At 44.4% G+C, this 27,708-nt stretch overlaps 2 protein-coding genes across 3 annotated transcripts in view; one reads left to right on the top strand and one right to left on the bottom strand.

Moving 5' to 3' along the window:
- Window positions 1-21,019, top strand: part of LOC147420131 (putative transcription factor PosF21) — a 30,565-nt gene extending 9,546 nt beyond the window's left edge. Inside the window, exon 4 of one of the 2 annotated variants that reach the window (XM_086503940.1) lies at window positions 20,010-21,019. In XM_086503940.1, the coding sequence (XP_086360066.1) occupies window positions 20,010-20,101 (92 nt within the window). In that variant the 3' untranslated portion in view covers window positions 20,102-21,019. Of the gene's footprint in view, window positions 1-19,114; window positions 19,812-20,009 lie in introns of those variants that run through there. The other variant, XM_086503939.1, reaches the window with a different exon arrangement.
- A 1,231-nt stretch (window positions 21,020-22,250) lies between these two features.
- LOC147420130 (plant/protein (DUF1995)) lies at window positions 22,251-23,443 on the bottom strand. The gene has a single exon (XM_086504210.1). It carries the CDS (start codon window positions 23,414-23,416, stop codon window positions 22,415-22,417), a length of 1,002 nt encoding a protein of 333 aa, XP_086360336.1. The 5' UTR covers window positions 23,417-23,443; the 3' UTR covers window positions 22,251-22,414.
- Between the last annotated feature and the right edge of the window lie 4,265 nt (window positions 23,444-27,708).

Here is a 27,708-nt window from a genome sequence, read left to right as displayed (position 1 = left end):
AGATCCTTCTCAAACGCGATTTGCAAGCGAAAGAAAACCTCAAGAACCTCAAGAACCCAAGAACCCAAGACCCTCAAGAACCCAAGTGCCTCGTGAACTTAAGAACCAAAGATCATAGTGCATGGTCGTCGCCCGAAGCGGAATGGATACTTCGCATACAGGTGATGAGCATGAGAGAGGCGGCGAAGATTTTTCCTCGACATGATGGTCAAGTCGATGTTGGACATGATGGCACAACAACAAGAAACGAATCGAGTTGCATTGGCACAACTCGCAAGCAAAGCAGAACAACAAGAAGCTAAGGACCGTGAGCAAGTAGCTAAGGATGGTGAGCGCGACGAAAGAAACACAAGACTTGCCGCTCAACAAGAAGTCAATCGCCTTGCTTTAGAACGCGAGCGCAACGAACGCAAAGAAAGAAAACAACAAAGAAAGGCGAAAGACGCAGCACGAATCGCATTCCTTGAGGCGGAGCGTGCAACTCAAAGAGTGGCCTTGGGGGCGGAGCGTGAAGCTCGACGAGAGCTACGCACTTAAGAATTGCTTGTCCAAGTCCTAGCCTCGAAGACCGAACCACCCAAAGATCGTGGGAGTTCGTCAAGTGACGCAAGCCACGATGCGGATTCCAACCATCCAGTCTCACAGAGAAGTTGACTTTCAGTAAGTATGACGGTAAGATGGATGCTACTGTAATTCATTTTTGGTTGTATCAATTTAATGCTTATTTTGCGACAATTGAGAAAATAGGCAATAGCAAAGTTTTGACGGCAGCTATGTACCTTGCCGGTGATGCCATTAATTGGTACCAGGCATGGCAAGAGGCATAGCTAGCCGTGCACCTAGAGGCAGCCGACGATTTCACGCCCCTCTTTTAGTTGGGCTGATTTCCAAGACAAGCTCAAGGCGCGGTTTATGCCACCTCAGTACCTTGCACGATTGAAGGACGATTGGCGAGCTCTCAAGCAAAACGGTATGCCGGTTATGTCTTTCTCTAATCGTGTTATGTAGCTCGGCACTCAATTACGCAAATCGGATGCGAAGCGCAAGGAGGCATTTCTTTACGGATTGGACGAGTATATCAAGTATGATGTCGAGATACTCGATATAATCGATCTCAACAAAGCGGTAGCAATTGCTCTCGCCCACGAGATGAAGCGCAACAAGGGGAAAAGCCTAAGGAGAACAAGACTTCCACAAGTACCTCGCAGACTTCTCAGAACCCTCAGAAACGGTAAGAACGGTAAGAATGGTAAGAATGATAACTCTTCTAACCAATCTTCCAAGAGTATCTCATCAAAGAATTCTTCCAATGAATCTAAGGGTAAGGCTAACACAATTGCTAAACCTAAGCTTACTCTAGATAAAAAGGTAGCACAAGGAATTGTAGGAGGATACACCACGTCGGAAGAGCAAAGCACTTATTCTAAGGAAGGTCGTTGTTTTCATTGTCACATTAAGGGTCACATAAAAAGAACATGTCCTAAGCTTGAATCGAATGAATCTAAAGAATCCACAGAACCCACTTCCTCTGTCAATGCAATGAATGATAACACGAGTGTGTCCCATGTTTCTCCTGACCCTCCCGTTGATGATTCTCTCATTAAATGTTATGGTCGTACGTCGGGACAACGTTTTGTCATATTGTTTGACCCAGGTAGTATGCATGATGTGATCAGTCCCTCTCTTGTTGAGAGAGCCCGCCTCGAAGTTAGTCCGAGATCTCCTATCGAGGTCTCTGGCTTTGTTCCCGGTATGGACGCTCTCCTCATGGAGGAGTGCCTTGATGTGTTTTTTGGAATTCAAAAGTGCTAGATCACTTCCTATACTCTAGACTGACTTGACTGAACTGAACTGGATCCTGGTCATGCTGTAGCTTGTCCACGGACACGTAGGGTTGGATGTGTCACGTGACAAACAACATCTATCAAAATGCTTATACAATCCATTTCTTATACAATCCATTTATGCAAGAGGGTTGCAAAACTGGAAAACCAATCTATGGACTCGTCCGGAAAAGCAGGTCTTGCAAATAGGTTCACAGAATTGCCGGTACTAAAGTCTAATCCTCCTTGGATTCTAGACACTCTTATCGAGGGATATGTATAGAATTGGTTTTGGAAGTGGATGAAGCATGTTCACGTGGCACATAGAGCCAATAAAATTCAAACTTAAAAAGCAATCTTGACATCAGTCGAGCTCGAAAAGACAAATGGCTTTTCATCTTGAAACTTGCACCAAGATTAGGGTTAGGTTTCTTCTATAAGGTTGAAACTGATTGCAACATGGTCCATAAACTCTTGAATAGTCGAAACAAGCCTCGACAAATAGTCTTTCTGTGGTGGTGATGGTAGCGCCAAGATAAACCAATCACATTGGATTTACAAGGTTATCAATTCAATTTCAAGTCGTAATCTGCTAGGGTTTTTGTGGCAAGCAGTCTAGGATACCCCACTCTGCCAAAAGCTGCACTATGTCAGAAGGCATGTAACTTTGGGCAAAAATTTTCTTGAAAGCTTGCCAAGTCCTTGGAGTGTGCGGCTTGGTAGCTATAGACTTCCACCAGTGCATGGCACTGCGTATGAGAAAAACAATCGCTTGAAAAAATCTTTGATCCTTCTCTTGCAAGTCACTCTGCCAGAAGCTCCACTGCAAAGGAAGATGTCAGAAGGCATGTAACTTCGGGCAAAAATTTTCTTGAAAGCTTGCCAAGTCCTTGGAGTGTGCTGCTTGGTAGCTATAGACTTCCACCACTGCATGGCACTTCCTCTGAGAAAAACAGTGGCTTGAAAAAATCTTTGATCCTTCTCTTGCTAGTGATCATTATGGCTTATGCCTTGTAAGACAGAGCTATGAAGACGGGAGCGCGCACGATGCGCGATGAAGTAAGGGTGGGAGTGGCTAATAACTTCGGGCTAATAAACTTTCTAGTAAACTTTGGAGGCGCCGGTTTGCTTTGTCTCCTCTTTGATAGACCGGTATGCTTTCAAAAAAGCACACGCTTGAAGCTCTGATACCACTGTCACGGGGACGAGCACCACGTGCCAACGGAAAAGAACAGACTGAACAACTTTAAGCACTTCAAATAACAATTGAACTGAAAGAGATGCAAAACACACGAGACGGGGAGTGGCGGAGTTCCACCCCAAGAGAGCACTGGCCCCAAACCTTGGCGTCCCATTCGGCATTTCTTTATATTGCTTGAACTCAGTACAATGCCGATACTTGTGCTTTGCACCTTCACTCGGAAGAGTGCCAGAGACTAAGCCCTCTGCACATATTTAAAGGCCCTTGGCTATGAAAAGCAGTTCCATGAAAAGCATTAAACTCAAAAGCATCTGGCCTCAAAAGCTGGCGTTGAAACTACCCAGTGTAAATCACGAAAATTTGTATAGGTTGCCACGTCAGCATAGTCAGCGTGAAACGTGGAATTCCGTACAGGCTTCCACGTTAGCAAGTAAGCACAAAATGCGAGCGTCCGTATAGTTGCCACGTCATCACTCTGTGTGTGTGTGTAGAGGTTCCGTTTTATTTGATCTCTTTAGGTCACTTGGCCCCATTGGATGGGGTTCCATAAGTTGGCAGAAACTCCTCTTTAGAAATAGGCCACTTGACAAGACTTCGCAAATTTGTAAAACTTTTTCAATTGCTTCTTTTAGGGTTTAGGCTCCTCGTTCGGGATCTGCAGGTTGGTTCTGTTCTTCAGTGGCTTGACATGTCAGCAGTTTGTGTCACCAGGAGGTGTATTTTTCCTGCTGCCTTCCGTAAATAAGTACTAGATATTTTTATTTATTTTTATTTTTACTTGTTTTCCTCGGAACCCTTGAAAAGGTGCAAGTGGACATTGCATGGCCAGTGTGAAACGGCTGCAGCCAAATGGGTTTCTCACATCGGGGATCTAGGTCGGTCAGACAGGGACTGCCCGAGCCAGTTAGCACTGAATTCTGATGAGTATGGAAGCTCGTGTGCGCCAAACTGGAATTTGGGCCACTCGTCAAGTCACATCAACTTTATAAGTTGAAAGGGGCCAGTAAATTAACCCACATTGTAGATGTTGGTCAAATGGTAGTCTTCAATGATGGTCAGGAGACCGATAGGGACGCCATGGAAGCATCTCCTAAAATTTAGGGAACTGCTATTTTTGACCGGAAAATGTGTTCGCGTCATTAGCTCTGGAATGACAAGGGGAACATTTTATTGCTCTGCTGCCAAGTCAACTGACGCACCGGTTGAGATATTTTTAGCAGGGAAAACCCAAACTCGGAAACTGGGTGACGTGTCAGCCTGTGAGCGATTCTGCCACTCTGGGAGGCAAAAACGAGCTGCATATCAACAAAGGGGGCGCCATTTTCAGCCTCAGGTGGATTGTAGCAGGTACAGAAGCTATGGAATGCTTACCTTGCCCTCTATGCACAGTATGGTGACGGGAGTGATGCCCCGCACGCTACATACTGCTCTCTTTCTCCCCTACGTACAATATGTTATGCCCCACTAGTGGGCTTCTCATTTGACCTATGTACAGTTCTGGGGGTTTATGCGCGTTTGCCAAGGCAAGAGCCTTCTGAACAGGAACCGGATTAGCTAATTGCTAATCCCCCACAGGTACGGACAGTTCCATCACGAAAGATTGCGAGTTTGGAGAGTTTTCTCGCGTGAAAACTCATCCAATTCACAGGGGAACTGTCCCATTGCGTGCGGGAGCCCTTGGGACACGTGTAGGCGTGTTCGCTCCGCTAAAAACGATCCGAAACAGGGAATTACAGCCTGCTGTGTTTTTCTGCAGGTTTAGGGTTTCGCACCTAAACTGCAAGGGAACATCGGGAGCCTTGCGTGTACAGGCTTTTGGGCTCCCGGCAGTGAAAAACAGAGAATTACAGCCCGCTGAATTTCTGTGACAGCTCACCAGAAAGCTTTCAGATATCGAGGGAATCCGTCCTAGACAGGTGTTTTTGACCTACAGGGGTTTTTGCGCCGTTATGTTGTCGAAATCCGGTCGAAACCTGCGTTTTCAACCCTCGCCAGGTTTGGACAGCTTTGTGAAAGCTTGTGCTAAGTGGTCGGATCGTCTACCTTAATTTGAATAAAGAAATACCGAAAGGGGCGTGAGTCTTTGGGGCCTACAGGGTGTCGGTCTCGTGTGCGCAGTGACATTCTATTCGCTGGACGCAACTGTGTTCTCTTCCCTTCTCAGTGCTCTGTGTAAAGTTAACAGGTAATTGAAATAGTACCGCCCTCTACATTGTACGGGCCGGTTATAGTTTGTGATAGGGAATCATGTGCTTCTGCTATCACCTTTTGTCATAAGGGTTGAGCTATGCATATAGCTTGTTGATGATACAATGTTTCTTTAAAAGAATAAGGTGGCCTTGAATGTCCATCTTGAAGATGGACCCAAATTGTAGCAATATCTGGATCTTGAGGGTACATCTCTCTAAGAGATTCTAGTTCCTCATGATAAATAGTTGTCAAAGCATTCCCAAGATTTCATCACATCCCTCAAGTGAAGCTAATAAGAAAGATTCTTAATCTTTGTGGTTGTGTCACAAGACGGGCATCACGTGCCAATAGAAAAGAACAGATTGAAGAGACTTTTAGCACTTAATCAACAACTGAACTGACTGAGAGAGAGAGAGAGAGAGAGAGAGAGAGAGAGAGAGAGAGAGTGGCGGAATTCCACCCCAGAGAGTATTGGCCCCAAACCTTGGCGCCCCTTTCGGTATTTCTTTATATTTCTGCTGAATCGCAAAGTACAACAGCCGGGGAGCACCTCCTCTGCAATCTGCGCGCTAAGGAGTGCCAGAGAGGGCCCCCAAGGCTCATATTTAAAGGCCCAAAGCCTAAAAGCATCAAATATGAAAAGTTGGCCCCAAAAAATCACTTTCCGAAAATTTCGGGATTTTCCTAAAAATCCGTCGCGAATTCCGGAACGTCCGTACAGGAGCCACTTCATCATATTTTGATGTGCAAAGTCTTTTGAGTGTGTTCTGCTTTATTTTTAATGCCTTTATGTCACTTGGGTCCCATCGGATGGGGTCTCGTAAGTTGGTGGGAACTCTTCTTTAAAAATAGGCCATTGTCAAGATTTTGTAAGTCTGTAAAACTTCTTCTTCTTCTTCTTGCTGCTTCTTCTTAGGGTTTTGGCTTCTCGGCCGAGATTTGTAGGTTGGCTCTGTTCTTTAGTGGCTTTGATACGTCAGCAATTTGTTACATCTCCCCTTCTTGAAAGAGAGTAATCGTCCACGATTACAGCATATCTGCAAAACAACTCAAGTTAGCTCAAAATTTCCGAGGGACATTTCGAGGGACAATCAATTTGCTCTTTTTATTAAGGAGTCAGCTTCTCCTTTCGGCTGTTTTGATCAAGAAGCTAGCTTCTCCTTTCTGCTCTTTTGATCAAGGAGTTAGCTTCTCCTTTCGTCCAAATTGAAACTCTTGATATTCCGACGTAGTAAAATTAGCCATCACACCCAGACCGTACTGATCTTCCACGAGTGTCTTGATGCACTAAAATTACATACCAAGGCAATCTCATCCAATTAGGAATATTCAGTAATTGGCACATCACAATGCAACACAAATGCTTACATATGCATGTTACAAGACATAGAAACATAAAGCCGCTGATGAACACTCTTCCCGCATAACCTAACAACGTCCGGACCGGGAGATATTCAACGACTCTCTCATCACTCCTCCCGCATAACCTAAAAAGGTCCGGGCCGGGAGATATAGAGGCCTTTTACAACCAAATGCCCCCCAGACCGCACCCTGCGTCGTTTGGAGGTGCTGAGAGTAACCATTGCTCAGACTTCTTAATACTCCTCCCGCATAACCATCCAGGTCAGGGCCGAGAGTCACAACAACATTTATTTTACAAGCATACAACCAAACGCTCCGCAGGCATCGGCCTGCGTCGTTTGGAGGTTTTCAAACATACAACGAAACGCTCCCCATGCATCGGCTTGCGTCGTTCCGAGGTTCAAACAATACCAAAACAGTATTTCTCACTTCTCCACCTTGGAGTAAAATCATCAATCATTGAAACCAGTATCAAACCAGAGTCAAACAATTCAAATCGGCACCAAAACAAGTTTAAAACAGATACCATCTATTTCAAACAAATTTCAAACAGGATCACCAAACAAGTAAAAAGCAATCTCGACATCAATCGAGCTCGAAAAGTTGACTGACTTTCCATCTTGAAACCTGCACCAAAAATTAGGGTTAGGTTCCTTCCATGAGGTCGTAGCCGAGCACAGCATGGTCCGTCAGCTCTTGGACAAACAGTGTTTCTTTGACGGCAATGGTAGTCCCAAGATAGCAATCGCACTAAACCTCCAAGGTCTTCTACTCGTGAAGAGACATCCACTGAGAGATGTCTAGAAATTTCAAGATATAATCTGCGAGGGTTTCCATGGCAAGCATTTCAGGATACCCCACTCTTCTAGAAGTTGCACTCCGAAGGAAGATGTCAGAAACCATATAACTTTGGGCAAATTTTTTATTTCCTTGAAAGCTTGCCAAGTACTTGGAGTATGTTGCTTGGTAGTTGTAGACATCAACATCTGCATGACACTGCTTCTGAGAAAAACAGTGACTTGAAACAAATCTGGATCCTTCTCTTGCAAGTGATCTTAATTGGCTTATGCCCTGTAAGTCATGAGCGGTGAAGACGGGAGCGCGCCCGATGCGCGATGAAGTAAGGGTGGGAGTCGCTAATAGGTATGGAGGGCGAAGATCTCTCAAATAAAATTCCATCAATAGCTCTGTCTGCTCTTTTGTAGCACCGGTATGCTTTCAGAAAAGCACGCGCCTGATGCTCTGATACCAGTGTCACAAGACGGACACCATGTGCCAATAGAAAAGAACAGACTGAATAGACTTTTAGCACTTCAATAACAACTGAACTGAGAGAGAGAGAGAGAGACGACACGGGACACGGAGTGGCGGAATTCCACCCCAGAGAGTATTGGCCCCAAACCTTGGCGCCCCTTTCAGTATTTCTTTATATTACTGCTGATTCGCAAAGTACAACAATCGGGAAGCACCTCCTCTGCAATCTGCGCGCTAAAGAGTGCCAGAGAGGGCCCCCAAGGCTCATATTTAAAGGCCCAAAGCCTAAAAGCATCAAATATGAAAAGTTGGCCCCAAAAAATCACTTTCCTAAAATTTCGAGATTTCCCTAAAAATCCGCCGTGAATTTACGTCCGTACATATGCCACGTCATCATATTTTGATGTGCAAAGTCTTTTGAGTGTGTTCTGCTTTATTTTTAATGCCTTTGTGTCACTTGGGTCGCATCGGACGGGGTCCCGTAAGTTGGTGGGAACTCTTCTTTAAAAATAGGCCACTCGTCAAGACTTTGTAAGCCTGTAAAACTTCTTCTTCTTCTTGTTGATGCTTCTTAGGGTTTTGGCTTCTTGGCCGGGATCTGCAGGTTGGCTGTGTTCTTTAGTGGCTTTGACACGTCAGCAATTTGTTACAGGTTCTCTCTTTAAATTCAGCTTCTCTGTAATAGGAGTAAAGCTGGAGTTTTGTCCTTTAAAAGCAGACAATGCTTGGATAGAGACACCAAGGTTGGGTTGTAAATTGACGTCTTCAACTGTCAACAAGCTTTGTAGAGATAAGTCATCCGTACTACCTGGATCAAACAATACAAGTGCCCGTTGGTTGTTAATGTTGCCCCATCCATGCCTTCAGAAGAGATCTTTCTTTACCATCCTCTGTGGTATTACCCTGTGCATCAGAAGAAGGGGGCTGTGAGGTTCTGTGGGGCTTTGGATCCTGACTTCTTCCCTGTATTGAAATGCTTCCCTTGGTCCTACACCATTGGAACAATCTCGTTCCAAGAAATAGTATTCAGCCGGCCACTTGTAATCAACGAAGAATAGAAATTGGTATACCGAGGAGGTAATTGGGCCAAAAGCTGGATGGCCATGTCCTGCGAACTGATAAGCTTTCCCATATGAATCATCTCTCCTGCATCTTGTTGATGTGTTCCCGCATGGAAGAATTCTTCGCATCGAGGGTCTTTAACTGCACCTTGAGGGCTATCCGCTTCATTGGAGAAACTTGATATGTAGTGAAGAAAGTTGATCCCAAATCAATTTCGCATCTTTCATCAATTGGATGTGACTGATGACTGATGGTGTACTGTTGAGGATAATAGAAGACCGAATTCGAGCATTGACACGCTCCCATGACTTCTTCCACATGGTCCTTTGCCTTTGAAAGTTGCTTGAAACAAAGCCTCCAAGCTTGTAAGAGTCAATGACCGCCATCATGGTAGCTTTCCAAATGACATAGTTCTTGCCATTCAATTGCCTATCCAAGGGAAAAGTAGGGAGGGTAGGTGTCTTGATAGGTTGATCACCTACGCTGAGTAGAACTGGGACCAATCTCCCCACTCCTCGTTGACGGGTTGTTCACCACCACCGCTAGTTGCACCCTCATCTTGCACTTCGTCATCACGGACCGAATCCATGTCAGAATCATCACTTCTCTCCACGGTAGAACTTGGGCATGTGATGATGCTAGGTCGAGGTAGAAGGAATAAAATTATCAAATTTGCCCAGTACGGTCGAAATCAGCCCCAAATGAGTGAAACGCAGAAAAAACAGCAAAACGCCTCTTTTTGTTGCGAAAATTGTGCATCAAAAACTTGCACAAATCATGGATCCAATTCGAGAGCATGTCGTGGCTCTGATACCATGTCAAAGGTGCAACGTAAAAGGGTAAATTGGGCGATGAACTTGTTTGCAACCGCGAGTGTCACATGACACATCCAACCCTATGTGTCCGTGGACAAGCTACAACACGACGAGGGTTCAGTCAGTCCAGTCAGTCTAGATTTAGAAGTGATATGGCACTTTTGTGAGTCTGTTCGCAGACCGTGCATGCCCATACACTTAGTGTAGATGCATATCCTCTGGTTGCACACAACATGATCATAAGCATTCCCATCAGAATCCTTCAGGGGAATTTCCTAGTGCATTTAGCCTATTTTCCTTATTTTTGACATTTTTCACTTATTATTTTTAAGTGACTTTTGTTGGAAAGTAGGTAGAGCAAATTGAGTAAGTTTGTATATAAGCAAACCTAGACTAGCACTAATTGGCAGAAGAGGCAGCAGGAGCACCTTGCTCAACATGCAACTTTTCAGCAGAACCCCCAAGAGGCCTAGCGTTTTTGCTCCACAACATAAGCCTAGCGTTTTTGGACCAAATCAGCCAGCGTTTTTGGATCTTGCAGATTCCTAGTGATAGCAAGAAGCAGAAGCCCCAGTGCTAGCAGTTTCTACAGCAATTAGCAGATTTCCACCGCAGAAGATCATTTTCAGCCATAGCGTTTTTGCATCTGCAAGGCACTTCAGCGTTTTTGCAGATCTTCGCGACAGAACCCCCACAAGCATCAGGGTTTTCAGTTTTCAGCATTCAGTACCCGCAGTAGAACCCCGGAACCTCGCAGATCTCACCTTCCCGTAGCAGATCCTCGCCGCACGGTCAGATTCCGCAAGGTTTACAGTTTCAGCCCGGAAAACGCAGATTTAAGCATCTGCGTTTTCAGCGCATCGTTGTTGCATCGTCCTCATCGTCGTCATCACTGACATAGTGTCAGAATTCAGCAGATAAAGATTTGCAGATTTTAGCCCTTAGCATTTTCAAATTTCAGCCCGTCTTGTCGTCCTCCTCACCGTGGTCGACATCGTCGGCTAGTCCAAGCATTGTAGAGATTTGTGCAATCATAAGTAGACCGCTCTTGCCATAGAAAGTGGGGCCTTCGGAGGAGGGTTTTGACAACATTCTGGTGTCGTATTCTCTTCTCTCTCTATCTCTTAGTCTCTTCACCTTCACGCACAGTGTCCATTGCACTCTCTCACTAAAGAAACGGAAGGCTCTCCCTTTCGTAAAGTAAAAGGAACCTTGAGCACAATTCGGAGCACTCATCTTGAGCAAGGTTCAAACATTCATTCCGCTGTATCTTACATTGGTATCAGAGCTTTGGCAATGTTCTGTATCACTCAAGGAAAGAACCACAAGAACCACTGATTTTTTTTTTGCTTGTTGAGGTCGTACAAACCCAAGTTCGCTTGGGCGTGTCGATTCCTAATCTTGTTTTTGAAGAGTGAGTGGAAACCAAAGAAAGAAGGGCTTGTCCAGCCTCCCCTTGTGCCTCTTTTCACTCATTGAGATCGAACCTTGCACTTGGCGGCCGATCAATCGACGTGAGGTGGGAAAAAGCAACCTTGGTGTGAGCGCAAGGCCGGCAAGGGGTGCGCCCGCGGAAAAGAGTAGAACTCGGGTGAAGAGAAGATCCTTCTCGAACATAGATTGCAAGCAAAAAAAGAACCCAAGGACCTCAAGACCCATAAGAACCTCAAGAACAGAAGAACATTAAGAACCAAAACTCCGTAAGAACCCAAGTTCCTCGTGAACTTAAGAACCCAAGACCACAAGAACCCACAAGAACCCACAAGAACCCACGATTTCAGAATGGTCATCACTCAAAGCGGAATGGATACTTCGCTTGGAGGTGATGAGCATGAGAGAGGCGAAGAAGAATTTTCCCCACTACGAGGTTTTTCCGACCCTCCCCCTTCCCCATCTATGTCAAGGATTGCACTAACTCCTATGGAGGAGTTGGACCATATGTTTATGGAAAGAAAGTTAGAACGCGAAGCAAGACACGCAGAAAGAAAAGCAGAAATGGATCGCAGACACGCAGAAAGAAAAGCAAAATGAATCGCACACACGCAGAAAGCAAAGCAGATAGAGAAGCAGAAAGAAAGGCAGCCAAAGCAAGACTAGAACAGAGCGACCGACAGATGCAAGAGTTCTTGCGACTCTTTTCTCAAGTGCAGGTACAGATGCAAGAGATTCAGGAGACGGAGACTCTCTTAGTTTCTTCTTCTCCCAAGCATGACACATGATTTGCATGATGATACACGCATGATGATTTGAATGATAATGATGAGCATGATGATTTGGATGACACTGACAAGCATGATGATTTGCATGATCAAGATGTGATTTCTCACAAGCATGATGATTGCATGAAGATGATGTGATTGTTCACAAGGATGATGGGTTAGTTGATACTTTTTCTAGTGAAGCTAACCTCGTTGCAGAGACGATCGATCACGAAGAACCGATCTTGGCTCTTGAGTCGAGGTCAACAGAACTTTCACAGGAAGATTCGATCAAACAGGAAGACCCGATCTTGGCTCTCGAGCCTAGGTCCAAAGAACCCCCTCAAGAAGAACCGATCTTGGCTCTCAAGCCTAGGCCTAACGAATCCTCACAGGAAGTATTATGTGTTCGCATGATTCATACACCCGCATTGTTCGAATGTTTCATTCGTGATCGTTTGCCGTATTTTAGTCACCGTCTTTATGTGATCCCTTTTCCTAGGCATGACATATTGTACGTTGAATTAGCACGAATGTATACGGATTGTTCATGAAAAGCTGAAAAGTATGCATTCAAAGAAGTCACATTCCATGTCTCTCCCTTGGCACGACACAGTTGTAGAAAGAGCACATGAAAGTATGAGCACCAGGCATGGGTATTCCGGTTGTGAATGGCCACTGTTGATTGCTTTAGATCACAACAGAAAGATTGGATCTCATTATTTGCGTGTGTGTGGTGAATGGTTTGGCACTCCGTCTCTTTGTTCATCTACATTGCATGCACAGTCTATTAGGACGCCAATATTTTTTCCAATCACTTTACATGGAATGGGTATGTTCATGGTTTTGTGTTGGAAATAGTTTTAGGAATTTTCAGCCATGAAGATTCTTGAAGAAAAAAGAAGCATGACTCTAGATGAAGTTGAAGCATCGAAGGAGCCTCAGAAGACTGTGTTGCTTTTGGCGCAACCCAAAGAAGCAAGCGTTGCAGACCTTTATGAAGTTCAAGTACCGCATGACCCACACATCAGAGTGGGCCGGCAAAGAGTCCCTTCAAGGACTCCGGATGCTATTAGCGATCTCCCTCGACGCCATACAGTTCGGTACCAGTACCTCACTTTGAAAAGGAGAGGATGTCACGTGACACATCCAACCCTGTGTGTCCGGGAACAAGCTACAGCACGACAAGGGATCGGTCAGTCCAGTCAGTCTAGATTTAGAAGTGATATGGCACTTTTGTGAGTCTGCTCACAGATCGTGCATGCCCAGACACTTAGTGTAGATGCATATCCTCTGGTTGCACACAGCATGATCATAAGCATTCCCATCAGAATCCTTCAGGGGAATTTTCCAGTGCATTGTTAGCTTATTTTCCCTATTTTTGACATTTTTCACTTATTATTTTTAAGTGACTTTTGTTGGAAAGTAGTTAGGGCAAATTGAGTAAGTTTGTATATAAGCAAAGCTAGACTAGCACTAATTGGCAGAAGAGGCAGCAAGAGCACCTTGCTCAACAGGCAACTTCTCAGCAGAACCCCCAAGAGGCCTAGCGTTCTTGCTCCATAGCATAAGCCTAGCGTTTTTTGACCAATTCAACCAGCGTTTTTGGATCTTGCAAATTCCTAGCGATAGCCCCAGCGTTAGCAGTTTCTATAGCAGTTAGCAGATTTCCACCGCAGAAGATCATTTTCAGCCCTAGTGTTTTTGCATCTGCAAGGCACTTCAGCGTTTTTGCAGATCTTCGTGACGGAACCCCCACAAGCATCATCGTTTTCAGTTTTCAGCATTCAGTACCCGCAGTAGAACCCCCGAACCTCGTAGATCTCACCTGCCCGCAACAAATCCTCGCCGCACGGTCAGATTCCGCAAGGTTTACAGTTTCAGCCCGGAAAACGCAGATTTAAGCATCTGCGTTTTCAGCGTGTCGTCGTTGCATCCTCGTCATCATCGTCATCACTGACATAGTGTCAGAATTCAGCAGATAAAGATTTACAGATTTTAGCCCTTAGCATTTTCAGATTTCAGCCCGTCTCGTCGTGGTCCTCATCGTCGTCGACATCGTCGCCTAGTCCAAGCATTGTAGAGATTTGTGCAATCATAAGTAGACCGCTCTCGCCATAGAGAGTGGGGCCTTCGGAGGAGGGTTTTGACAACATTCTGGTGTCGTATTCTCTTCTCTCTCTCTATCTCTCAGTCTCAGCACCTTCACGCACAGTGTCCATTCACATTGCACTCTCTCACTAAAGAAATGGAAGGCTCTCCCTTCCGTAAAGTAATAGGAACCTTGAGTATAGTTCGGAGCACTCATCTTGAGCAAAGTTCATTCATTCCGCTGCACCTTACATTGATATCATAGCTTTGGTAGTGCCTGTATCACTCAAGCAAAGAACCACAAGAACCACTGATTTTTTTTTGCTTGTTGAGGTCGCACGAACCCAAGTTCGCTTGGGCGTGTCGATTCCTAATCTTGTTTTTGAAGAGTGAGTGGAAACCAAAGAAAGAAAGGCTTGTCCAGCCTCCCCTTGTGCCTCTTTTCACTCATTGAGAGCGGACCGCGCACTTAGCGGCCGGCCAATTGACGTGAGGTGGGAAAAGCAACCTTGGTGTAAGCGCAAGGTTGCTAAGGGGTGCGCTTGTGGAAAAGAGCAGAACTCGGGTGAAGAGAGAAGATCCTTCTCGAACACAGATTGCAAGCAAAAAAAGAACCTAAGAATCTCAAGACTCGCAAGAACCTCAAGAACTCAAGAACCCCAAGAACCAAGACTCCGTAAGAACCCAAGTTCCTCGTGAACTTAAGAACCCAAGACCACAAGAACCCACAAGAACCCACAAGAACCCACGACTTCAGAATGGTCATCACTCGAAGCGGAATGGATACTTCGCTTAGAGGTGATGAGCATGAGAGAGGCGAAGAAGAATTTTCCCCACCACGAGGTTTTTCCGACCCTCCCCCTTCCCCATCTACGTCAAGGATTTCACTAACTCCTATGGAGGAGTTGGACTAGATGTTTATGGAAAGGAAGTTAGAACGCGAAGCAATACATGCAGAAAGAAAAGCAGAAATGGATCGCAGACACGCAGAAAGCAAAGCAGAAAGAAAGGCAGCCAAAGCAAGACAAGAACAGAGCGATCGACACATGCAAGAGTTCTTGCTACTCTTTTCTCAAGTGCAAGCACAGATGCAAGAGATTCAGGAGACGGAGACTCTCTAAGTCTCTTCTTCTCCCAAGCATGACACACATGATTTGCTGATGATACGCATGATGATTTGAATGATAATGATGAGCATGATGATTTGGATAACACTGACAAGCATGATGATTTGCATGATCAAGATGTGATTTCTCACAAGCATGATGATTTGCATGAAGATGATGTGATTGTTCACAAGGATGATGGGTTCGTTTATACTTTTTCTAGTGAAGCTAACCTCCTTGCAGAGACGATCAATCACGAAGAACCGATCTTGGCTCTCGAGTCGAGGTCTACAAAACTTCCACAGGAAGATTCGATCAAACAGGAAGACCCGATCTTGGCTCTCGAGCCTAGGTCCAAAGAACCCCCTCAGGAAGAACCGATCTTGGCTCTCGAGCCTAGGTCCAACGAACCCTCACAGGAAGTATTATGTGTTCGCATGATTCATACGCCTGCATTGTTCGAATGTTTCATTCGTGATCGTTTGCTGTATTTTAGTCACTGTCTTTATGTGATCACTTTTCCTAGGCATGACATATTGTACGTTGAGCAGGTTTCACTCATGAATGAGCACGAATGTATGCGGATTGTTCATGAAAAGCTGAAAAGTATGCATTCAAAGAAGTCACATTCCATGTCTCTCCCTTGGCACGATACAATTGTAGAAAGAGCACATGAAAGTATGAGCACCAAGCATTGGCATTCTCGTTGTGAATTGCCACTGTTGATTGCTTTAGATCAGAAGAGAAAGATTGGATCTCATTGTTTGCGTGTGTGTGGTGAACGGTTTGGCACTCCGTCTCTTTGTTCATCTACATTGCATGCACAGTCTATTAGGACGACATGATTTTTTCCAATCCCTTTACATGGAATAGGTATGTTCATGGTTTTGTGTTGGAAACGGTTTCAGGAATTTCAACCATGGAGGTTCTTGAAGAAGAAAGAAGCATGACTCTAGATGAAGTTGAAGCATCGAAGGAGCCTCAGAAGATTTTGTGTCGCTCTCGGTGCAACCCAAAGAAGCAAGCGTTGCAGATCTTTATGAAGTTTAAGTACCGCACGACCCACACATCAGAGTGGGCCGGCAAAGAGTCCCTTCCAGGACTCCGGATGCTATTGGCGATCTCCCTCGACGCCATACAGTTCGGTACGAGTACCTCACTTTGAAAAGGAGAGGATGTCACGTGACACATCCAACCTTATGTGTCCGTGAACAAGCTACAGTACGACAAGGGTTCAGTCAGTCCAGTCAGTCTAGATTTAGAAGTGATATGGCACTTTTGTGAGTTTGTTCGCAGACCGTGCATGCCCAGACACTTAGTGTAGATGCATATCCTTTGGTTGCACACAACATGATCATAAGCATTTCTATCAGAATCCTTCAGGGGAATTTTCTAGTGCATTTAGCCTATTTTCCCTATTTTGGACATTTTTCACTTATTATTTTTAAGTGACTTTTGTTGGAAAGTAGTTAAGGCAAATTGAGTAAGTTTGTATATAAGCAAACCTAGACTAGCACTAATTGGCAAAAGAGGCAGCAGGAGCACCTTGCTCAACAGACAATTTCTGAGGAGAACCCCCTAGAGGCCTAGCATTTTTGCTCCACAGCATAAGCCTAGCGTTTTTTGACCAAATCAGCCAGCGTTTTTGGATCTTGCAGATTCCTAGCGATAGCAAGAAGTAGAAGCCCCATCATTAGCAGTTTCTACAGCAGTTAGCAGATTTCCACCCCAGAAGATCATTCTCAGCCCTACCGTTTTTGCATCTGCAAGGCACTTCAGCATTTTTGCAGATTTTCGCGATGGAACCCCCACAAGCATCAGCGTCTTCAGTTTTCAGCATTCAGTACCTGCAGTAGAACCCCCGAACCTCGCAGATCTCACCTTCCCGTAGCAGATCCTCGTCGCACGGTCAGATTCCGCAAGGTTTACAGTTTCAGCCCGGAAAACGCAGATTTAAGCATCTGCGTTTTCGGCGTGTCGTCGTTGCATCGTCGTCATCGCTGACATAGTGTCAGAATTCAGCAGATAATGATTTGCAGATTTTAGCCCTTAGCATTTTCAGATTTCAGCCCGTCTCGTCGTCGTCCTCATCGTCATCAACATCGTCGGCTAGTCCAAGCATTGTAGAGATTTGTGCAATCATAAGTAGACCGCTCTCGCTGTAGAGAGTGGGGCCTTCGGAGGAGGGTTTTGACAACATTCTGGTGTCGTATTCTCTTCTCTCTCTCTCTCTCAGTCTCAACACCTTCACACACAGTGTCCATTCACTTTGTTTGTGTCCATTTTACTCTCTCACTAAAGGAACGGAAGGCTCTCCCTTCCGTAAGTAAAAGGAACCTTGAGCACAGTTCGGAGCACTCATCTTGAGCAAAGTTCAACATTCATTCCGTTGCACCTTACAGCGAGCAAACCTCCTCTTGGGACCGGGCAGCCAATGGATCTCGGATCTTTCGCGATAGATCTCCTTGTACACAAGCTCCTAGCGTACAAACAACACGTGTAGGGTGTAGGTGCAGCGAGCAAACCTCCTCTTGGGACCGGGTAGCCAATGGATCTCGGATCTATCGCGATAGATCTCCTTGTACACAAGCTCCTAGCGTAAAAACAACATGTGTAGGGTGTCTACATGCTGTGGAGAGGTAGCGCTAGACAGAAAATGAGAGATCGCTGTGAATAAACATGAGAGAGAGAGAGAGAGAGAGAGAGAGAGAGAGAGAGAGAGAGAGAGAGAGAGAGAGAGAGAGAGAGAGCCATGCACACCAAATGCTAGAGAGAGGGTATGTGCCCAAAACACAGGATCTCTTCATTAAACAACATGCCAAAAGTACAAAAGGGGGGGGGGGGTGTGTGCATATATAGGTAGTTCCCAGTGTTGCCCGTGACACACTTTAGTAGCAGAAATGCAATAGCTTCGAGACTTTGACCCCGAGAAACCCTAGGAACGGAGTCCCGCCTCATGCTAGTTTACCAGGTGGACAACACCGTGGAGTACATGGCCGACAAACGTATGTCTAGCCACCACTGGACAGGAATCTGAACTCTAACAATGGGCTGATATGCTAATGCCGATGCAGAGGGTGCAGATGAGGATGATGATGAAGTCTGAAAACTAAAAACCGCTGGTGCTGATCTGAAAGGTGAGGTTGGGAATGCTGTCGCTAGGGCTGATCTCTTGACGGGTTGCTGATGAATGCAGAAACGCCAGAGCTGATCTGGAATCGCCAGGGCTGATGAATGCCAAAAACGCTAGTGGTGGTGTTGCTTGCAAAATGCTAGAGAGTTGCTGCATGCTGTACTGATGGTATTGCCTTATGATGAGTGGTTAACCAAGGGGTCTCCTGCATAGGCTGGACATGCTGGGTCGAGCAGGGATCTGGGCCAAACCCCACGACTTCATAAATTATGGATATCACTTATCTATAATACTGGCAAGCTCTAGTTAGGCCTAACCTTCTATAAATGCATTGCAAAATATTACAAATGGAGAGAAACCCTGAAACTAGATTTCTTGCAAGTACCCAGCAATAACAATAACCAAGTGAGGGAGAGGGGGGGAGAGAGAAAATCTCTCTTCTCGGCATACACAATCTTCGTTTCTCCTCTTCCTTGTAAGTTGTCAAACAGACATGCTTTCAACTTCCTTCAGTGCATCCTTAAGTTAGTTCCTCCTCACTTTTTGCATGGTTTGTTGAGTAGCAACTTGCAAGTCTTCACGAGCACTCTTGCATGCACATTGAATGGCAGTGGCTGTAGGCGGACCCCTCTTTGTGGACGACCACCGTCTTTTGACATAGAACATAGGTGTCTAATTAATATTGTGACACGTCGACACCTTTAGCATTCAGCATTCAGCATTCATCCTCATCCCACTATGCCCACGTGCGAAAAAATCTTTCGTCTAGACTGTATTCAAAAAGCTTGCGAAGTATGTTAAGTGAAAATTTAGTCTTCAGAAAGGTCCAACGTATTAAGAGTTTTGTTTGAGTTGAAAGGGGTTTTTGATGTTCTACAGCACTGAATATTGCTCTCAAGGAGGAAGTGCAGAGGCTGAAAATAGCAACGGGCGAAGTTGGGAAAACTGGACAGGTAAGGAGCCGCGATGACCATCCGCTCTTATCTAGCAAACCCTTCTACCGGTCACAGCCAACTGTGGACTCCATCCTGACTGGGCAGCAAATGCAGCAGCTACATTCAGCTCTTAAACAACAGCAAATCGCAAAGCATCAAAGTATTTTATAGCGTGGCAGTGAAGTACGTTGAAGCTGCGAAGTTGCTTGTGTCAGAAGTAATGATCATTGACACACGTAATTGTGTACAAGCCGGTGTCTCCCCTCTATAGCCTCTGCTTATATTATTGTGAGGCTATGTAGGTAATTTGATTGATTGGTCTCATTCATTACAACGTGAACCTCTTTAAGATTTGCCACAATGCCATCTGCAGTGATCGGCTATGTAGGACAAAATGTTAGCGTCGTTTTTTGCCTGTCGTGTTTTGTTGGCTTGGCCCATTCCAGCTGGATTGGCTGTTCTGGACAAAAACTAAGTTATGGGTCACCTTTTTTGTTTCTGTGCGATAGCGCTGCAGAGCCAGAAATGCCTCCAAGAAAGGCAGGTATTCCTTCTGTGTGCCGGTGGTTTATCTTTATACTGAGCATAGCAAAATTTAGACCATGGCACTGATTTATAAGAGGATGTTAGAAGTGTGTCAATGTTGATGACTTCTGTATTGGTCTTTGTTTTCAAATCTTAGCCGTGGAATGCCAATTTTTTGGTCTGTGTCTGAATGACTCTATGGGAACACTAAGTGACGATATAGGGGTCAGGAGACTAATGTTTTTATGTTTGGTTTGTTCCATTTTGATTGGGAAATTGTTGATATTCCAAGAATGTGGCTGGCTTCTTTTCAGCTTTGAGCTGCGGAATGCCGATTTTTCTCTCCATCATTCAGAGTGAATCAATTTGTTCATCAGAATTCAGGAGTTTTGGCTTGCCGGAGTGAATACAAGTGTCATTTGTTGAGATACATCGTGGTGTGTGGAATATGTTAGTAGGGATCTAGTCTGATGTGGTGTGTTGGGGCCTTTTGGAAATGCCACACGTGCTGGTTTACTTTGAAGGCAGTGCTTCATTGCTGCGATATTTGCGTAGTTTATTCTTTTTGACAGTAGTGGTCAATCTTTAAGTGTGGTAGACAAATTTTCACCAAGGAGTTCACGAATAGAGGCATTTATGTCTACAAATAAAGAGCTGCTTCATCTCACGAGCCAACAATACCATCTAAAGTCACAGTTTTATAGTCTTCAATTGAGGCACAACTTTGAAGAGAGACAAAACATAAAAAAGTTCTGGAGATATTTGAGAGACTATCAAGGGAAATTTTGAAAACAAACCTTTCACTTGAGTTCAAAGTTATGCCAGGACTTGATCCAGCATCCTGAAGTTGCTTGGCGAGCTTTTTCAATGATATTTAATCGATTATTTGTGTGAACATGTCAAGATGGCGTTGGGGCCTCTCCAGCCCTGCATGACAACCCAGGCCCAGGCAACTCCTTTCTCAGCAACCAAACTGTTTGTGTTTCAGATGTGGTGCTCCTTTTTAAACGCCAATTGTTATACAACCTTAAATCACCTTACCTAGTGGCTCTAAGGGTTCTTCACCTTAGCTGACTCCACACATGGCAGCTTTGTCTGTATTGTAACCAAGATGTGAGCAAAGCGAGTGAGTCATAACATTGCATTTTTACCATGTAAAGGTTTTCTAGCTGCTGCAAAAGTTTGAGAAGCAAGCAAGAAGTGATGATCATCAGCACCACTCTGTGTGTGGAGCAAAGGGACTTTTGATTGTCCCCTTAGCATAGAAAACCAATACAATTGTCTTGCTTCCATATTATATGTCGGTACATATGCTCTTCTTTTGATGTGGGATTCATTAGCTTTCTTGCTAGACAAACTTGAGACGTGCCATTGCATAAAGCTATCCCATGTTCCATTGAGCTCCAATTTTATAAAAGAGCTTCACAACCTTGGTGTTATATTTCATAGATAATGTGAAAAATTAGGTTTCACTTCATTCTACATTGCACTAGGGCTTGAATATGCCAAGCACATGCACTCTCAAGAGAGCACACATACAAGTACCACCTCTCTTTACACCTAGCTTGCAAAAAGTTGTGGCAAATCTTTAATGTAAATCATGTCTAGAAGGTTCCATATGCTTGATTCTAGCTGCTTTCTTTTGCTTGCATATGTTTTACAAGTAGCTTACTACATGCGCATACAATGGCTGATTTTCTTTGCTAACACCCAAGCACAGGTGCGGTGCATCTTTAGATTGTTGAATGATCAAGAGATGCAAATCGTGCCATGAATGCCAGCACAAAAATAAAATAATAGTATGGCACCTTCATTGTTACTGTGGTAGGTTTTCCCATACGAATGTTCCCACGCGTCAAATCCATACGGGTATGGTAATTAAAGTACGTTACAACCCTTGAAACATACATGATCTTGATTTTAGTTGGAAATACACATGCACTGTTCGTGTTAAGTGCTCATAGCATTATAGAAATGGTTGTATTTCTTTAGCCTTGAAATTACTATGAATTTCAATCATCATTAATGATTGTATCAACCTCATTGCTCGAACTTTTCTTGCAATTGTGTTAAGTACTCATAGCACCATAGAAATATGGTTGTATTTCTTTAGCCTTGAAACTACTATGAATTTCAATCATCATTAATAACTGTATCGTCCTCATTGCTAGAACTTTTCTTGCAATTTTGGTGAAGTATGATACCAATTTTCATTAAGGTATATAAAGACCGTTTTCCGCATGGGTATGGTTCAGCTAACCATACGAGTATCATTCCAACTATGGCTCGTGTTATTACAGAGTTGTGCTCTGATACATATTAGAGTGGTCTGCAATCAAGTAGTAAGCTTAAACCTTGATGAGTAGAAAAGACACCAACTACCTTCATAGCGTTCTCCCACTTAAACTTGTCATCCCGTAGCATGCCTCATCATAGTAGGAGGGCTCACCACAATTTGTCAGTAGAATGTAATCCATGATGCTTCAATTATTAACAAGTAGGTTCCAATTTTTTCAACCAACCATATACTGAGCATCACATGGTAGTCTCAAAACGAAGAAAAGGGGGCAACCTTACTTAACACAGAACTCTTACATAGAAACAAAGGACCGGATGACACATCCATACCAAGAACACCAACTTCATTGTGCGCAGCTACAGACTACATACGTATGTTACATGTGGAAGCCTTGTGTCAACAAGGCTTCTTCACCAACAATTAGCTTTTGCCCACAAGGCCCCTCAGGAATTGGATCGACTTTGTGACCGGCGAATTTGCAGCCATGGCATTGTAAAGAGCATTTTCAAGATCTATAGCTGTGGGACGCTTTTTGAGACTGGCGACACACTTCATCGACTCCCCTTCCTTGGCAAAAACAAGCCAGGGTCTGCCGGCAGGCGCTCCACTTTTGACACTCTTTAGAACAGCTCCTTCTGTTTTGCTGAGAAACCCTTGTATCGTAAGCGGAAGGTAAGAGTATATGACCTCGAATGACTGCAAAAGGGAAGCATGGGAAGCGTCTGCGTCCTCCTCCTCTGTTGACCAATCAGGATTTAACAGCAAGATGGGAAAAGGGTCTCTGGCTTTTGCTATGTTCGCTATGTAACTGATATCAGAAAGCTTAGGAGCCAAAATCACCATAACTTGGGCATGGTCAAGTGCGACATTCTCTGCTGCAAAGTCGTAGCACCTAAATCTAGGGTTTCCACCTTCCTGCAAACCAGCATTGAAACAAGGCTCTTTCTTCAGCTGCTCCACGACACCAGCGCTGGAAAACACAGAAAAGGACACAGGGGTCCCTCTCTTCCCCACTGTTAAAGTTGAAAGAAGATCAGAGAAGAGGGACGCACTTGTCGCATCGGATTCATTGAGCAGAGGCAGCTCCACCCGTAGGCGAACCTGCCGATAGAGCTTTCTTTGCTTCACTGTGGAAGGACCTGCATCGCGGAGGGCCTTTTCTACAAAAGCAGAGATGGAGTTTCTTGCCTGCGAGAGGGTTTCTTCTCTGGTAGAGGGGGGCGCCTCTGACGCTCCTGAGGCTGGTGCTTGCTGATATCTGCAGAGAGGAGGCACATAGAGGGGGGGTCGCAGGGTGGGCAGAGGGGAGAAAGGTCGAGCGGATGATGAAAAGCAGAGCTTGTCAGCATGTCGTTGCTGCTGCAGAATGGTGGAGGCTACGGGCAGTAGGGGATTGAGAACGGACCCCTGTAGAACAGCCATTGCATGGTTTTTTTTGGATGGAGCTATATATAGCGGTCTCAATGGAGCTATGTAACGAGTCTCAATGGAGCTATCTATACTATATATTAAGGAGACCGGTTTTCCAGTGCCACTTGTCGCAATTTCCTTTATCCGGCTACAGTGAGGACAATGCTCACACGGGGAGAGAGAGAGAGAGAGAGAGAGAGAGAGAGGCGACCGAAGGCCGCCGACCACACTAGTACAACCAATGTTATCTTTTGAATGGAGATGCTTGCTATTTTAGTCGGCCAACCCTCTAGTTATTGTTCCTACCGACCCACCCCCCAAAACTTAATCTGGACATTCCCCTTACACTAGGCAACAAGAGCATCAAAGGATGGTTTGCCGGATGATGGAGGGAGGACGGTTTGCCGGATGATGGAGGGTTGATCCTGTTACCATATACATGTGGAAGTGATGTGTGTGAACACACTAGGACCGTCGGAACATTTTCCTCCTCTTTAGGAGGGTTTTTCCCCGTGCATTGTATATACGCCCATCACTCTAGGGCTATCTATCTTTCCATTGCACACTGAGTAATACACTCTTTATTGTGTGCCTTGAGCTTCCTTCGTCTTCTCCAAGCTGTGTGTGTTTTTTCGCAACCCTAATTCCAACAATTGGTATCAGAGCAGGTTACGTCCTCCCGAGCTTAGTCACGACAGCACACGCCTGCTCACTTTCTCCGATTTCTAATTCGGGCTCATTTCGACCTCCATTTTCACCAGAGCCAGGTCTGCACAAGCAATTTTGTCATTTTGTGCAGAATTTCTGTCAGTGTCAATTATTGCATAAAGGTTCCATACAGTCTACTGCGGGTTGTGCTATATAGCACGTGTTGGTCTCACTCGCTTTCTCCTCATTTCGGACAGTTTTCACATCAGGTGCATGCATTTTCCATGGCTGACAACAACACAGATGTGTTCAAGATGTTTGCTACTGAGGAAAGATTGGATGGGGACAATTACCCTATGTGGGCTTCCATGATGCAACATGTACTTATGTCAAAGGGAGTTTGGAGCATTGTGCAGTGCATTGATGTACGTCCTAGTACTGTGGATGAAGGCGATGTTGAGGATGCTCCAGGTTTTGTTGCCAGGGTTGCTACTATCAAAGCTGTTTTGCCTAGGCTGAGTAGGCTCGTTGGGATGTAAGAGATGCGCAGGCTCATGCATTGATTGCATTGTTTGTGAAGCGCACTATCACTCCTCATATCCGTTTAGCAAAATCTGCAAAACAGGCTTGGTTTATTCTAGCATGTCTTTATGCAAGCTGCAATGGCTAAAATTGCTTTGCTGTGTAAAGATCTTGAATTGAAGATTATGCATGAGGAGATGAAATGGACACTTTCCTTGCTGGTTTCAAGGATGTTAATCAACAACTAATTTCTGCAGGAGAAGTCATTTCTGACAGTTCACTTGTGCAGACTGTTCTTAATGGTTTGCCAGATTCTTACCAGACTTTTGCTAGTACTTGGAGACTTATGGCCCAAGGAAATCTTGAGGTTGTCAAGTTTGATGCATTATGCACATTGGTGTTGCAAGAGTCACTTTCCCAGAAAAAACAGGATTAGGCAGCGTGCAGTTGAACATGCTTTTATTGCAACTCAAAGAAAAGGTGGGAACATCAATGTAACCACTTCTTATGGTTCTGGTGTGAGTGGCAAAACATCTGTTCCTAATGCTTCTGTTGGCAGCACTTTGTCTGGCAATTCTGGTGATAAGGGCAAAAAGAAGATGCGTTGCCATTATTGTAAAGCTAATGATCACTTGATCAAGCAGTGTCCGAAATTGAAGGTAAAAGAGGCTGGATCCATGACAGGGTCCAATACAAGTGCAACGATTGTAGATTCTTCTGTCAAAGGAGATTGTCATGCTGATGTTGATGCAGAATGGGCATTTAGTGCAGAGTGCACTTATGATCCTATTGTCCATGATGCATGTATGTTAGTTGCTGCAGATTCACATGTGTGGTATTTTGACAATGGTGCTACAAAGAACATTACCTCACATCGTGATTTGTTTACCTCTATTGAGTCTGTCCCTCATGGGAATACGGTGACTTGTGCCAACAATGCCTCTTATCCTGTTCAAGGAGTTGGAAAGATTGTGCTTACTGCTGCAGATGGCAATTATTTCATATTTGTTGATGCATTGTATGTACCTGAGATAAAAAAGAACCTTTGTCTGTATCTGCACTTGCTAGACTTGGTCTCGCCGTCAAATTTTTGGATGACAGATGTACAATTCATGATCTTAGTTTTGGTGATGAAATTCTTGCATCTGGCCTTTTGTGTCGTGGGCTGTATAAGCTCACTTTGTATGACAAGTGTGGACAAAATTTTGCAAATGCAGTTGAAGATTCAAGGGCTGTTTCAGATGCAAAACTGTGGCATGCATGTTTTGGTCATCTGAATTTTTCGAGTTTTCTGCGTTTGCAGAAATCTGATATGGTTGCTTCTTTGCCGCCTCTTGAAGCACCTGTCAAACATGTTTGTGAAGGATGTATTTTAGGTAAAATGAAGTCTGCTAAGTTTGCAAAGGACGGGTCAGTTCGTGCTACATGCAGATTGCATCTTATAGTGATGTTTGTGGGCCTATGCAAACTCCGTCCTTGGAAAATTACTTGTACTTAGTGATTTTCATTGATGATTACTCCAGCATGCATGGGTATATCGTTGAAAGCTAAGTCCGAAGTGTTTACGTGCTTCAAGCAATTTCTTGCTATGGCTGAAAATGTCTCGAAATGTACTATGGGCACGCTCCGTTCCGAGCGAGGGGGGGAATATATGTCTCATGAATTTAATGCATTTTTGGCTAGTCGTGGGATAAAAAACCAATGTACAGTGCCGTATACACCTCAGCAAAATGGTTTTGCTGCGAGGTAAAACACGTCTCTTACAGAAATGACACGATGTATGGTCAAGAGTCAAGCTTTACCACATTCGTTTTGGCTCGAGGCCTGTCATGTGTGCCACTTATGTACTCAATAGCTGTCCTAGAAAGCGTTGCAGTCTATGACTCCATATGAAGCATGTCATGATAGAAAGCCATCTATTGAGCACATGCGTGTTTTTGGCTATTTGGTTTATGGTTTAGTGCCACAAGCGTAGCGCAAAAAATTGGATGATAAGGTTGTCAAATGTAATTTTGTTGGTTATAGTGCTGAAAGCAAAGGTTATAAGTTGTACCATCCACAAACAAAGCGTATTTGGTCTCATGTTATGTTGTGTTTGTGGAAGATTCTGTTCAGCCTTTGCTGTCATGTACTAGAGATAGTAATGTAAGCTCACATGACATTTATGATAGTTTATTGCCTCATTCAGTGGTGGAAGTTTGAATGTAAATTTTAATGAGGCAAATGTAGAGCCTATGGAGGTTTTTGAAAATGTTACAGATTAGCCTATTTCTGATGCAGATGTACATGATGTACTTGATGAGGAAAGGGCTGATATGAGCAGGCTAGAGGTATGCCAAAATGGCTGGTGCACACTTTGAGTGACAGTAAATTGGATGCACCTTTGTCTAGTCGTACTCGTTCAGGTTCTCACCATGCCTCTTATGCATCAGATTGTTATGCTTTGGGTGTGTCTAGCTTATGCGATATAGAGGAACCTCTATCTTTTGATGGAGCACATAATTTAAAAAATTGGATGACTGCCATGCAATCAAAATATGATGCACTTATAGAAAATGACACATGGACTTTATGTGATTTGCCTCATGGTAAAAATTCCATTGGTACAAAGTGGGTTTACAAGTTGAAACGCAAGCCGGATGGTGAGGTTGATCGCCATAAGGCTTGACTTGTTGCAAAAGGCTATGCACAGCAGAAAGGCATAGATTATGAAGAAACTTTTGATCCCACTTGTCGTATGACTACTGTTCGTTTTCTATGTGCATTGGCAGCTCATTTTGGTTGGGATGTACATCAATCCGATATTGTTACTACTTTCTTGAATGGTGACATTTTTGAGGAAGTAATGTAACGCAGCCACGTGATTTTGCAAGAAAGGACAAGAGGACAAAGTGTGCAGATGTAAAAAGGCTTTTTATGGATTGAAGCAATCTCCTCGTACTTGGTATGAGAAATCTGACACTCATTTGGTCAAACGAGGCTTTCGTAACAGTTCAAAGCGTGAAGGCGATGTACTTCTCATTGTTGTTCTTCATTGGATGATTTGCTGATCAGTGGTTCCAATGAGGCACATATTGCTGAATTTAAGACTGATTTGAATGCTACTTTCAAGATGAAAGATTTGGGGCTGTTGC

This window comes from Adiantum capillus-veneris, chromosome 28, assembly GCF_014529385.1.
Source record: "Adiantum capillus-veneris isolate H3 chromosome 28, ASM1452938v2, whole genome shotgun sequence".
Lineage (NCBI taxonomy): Eukaryota > Viridiplantae > Streptophyta > Polypodiopsida > Polypodiales > Pteridaceae > Adiantum > Adiantum capillus-veneris.
This window is presented reverse-complemented; position numbering and strand designations above follow the sequence as displayed.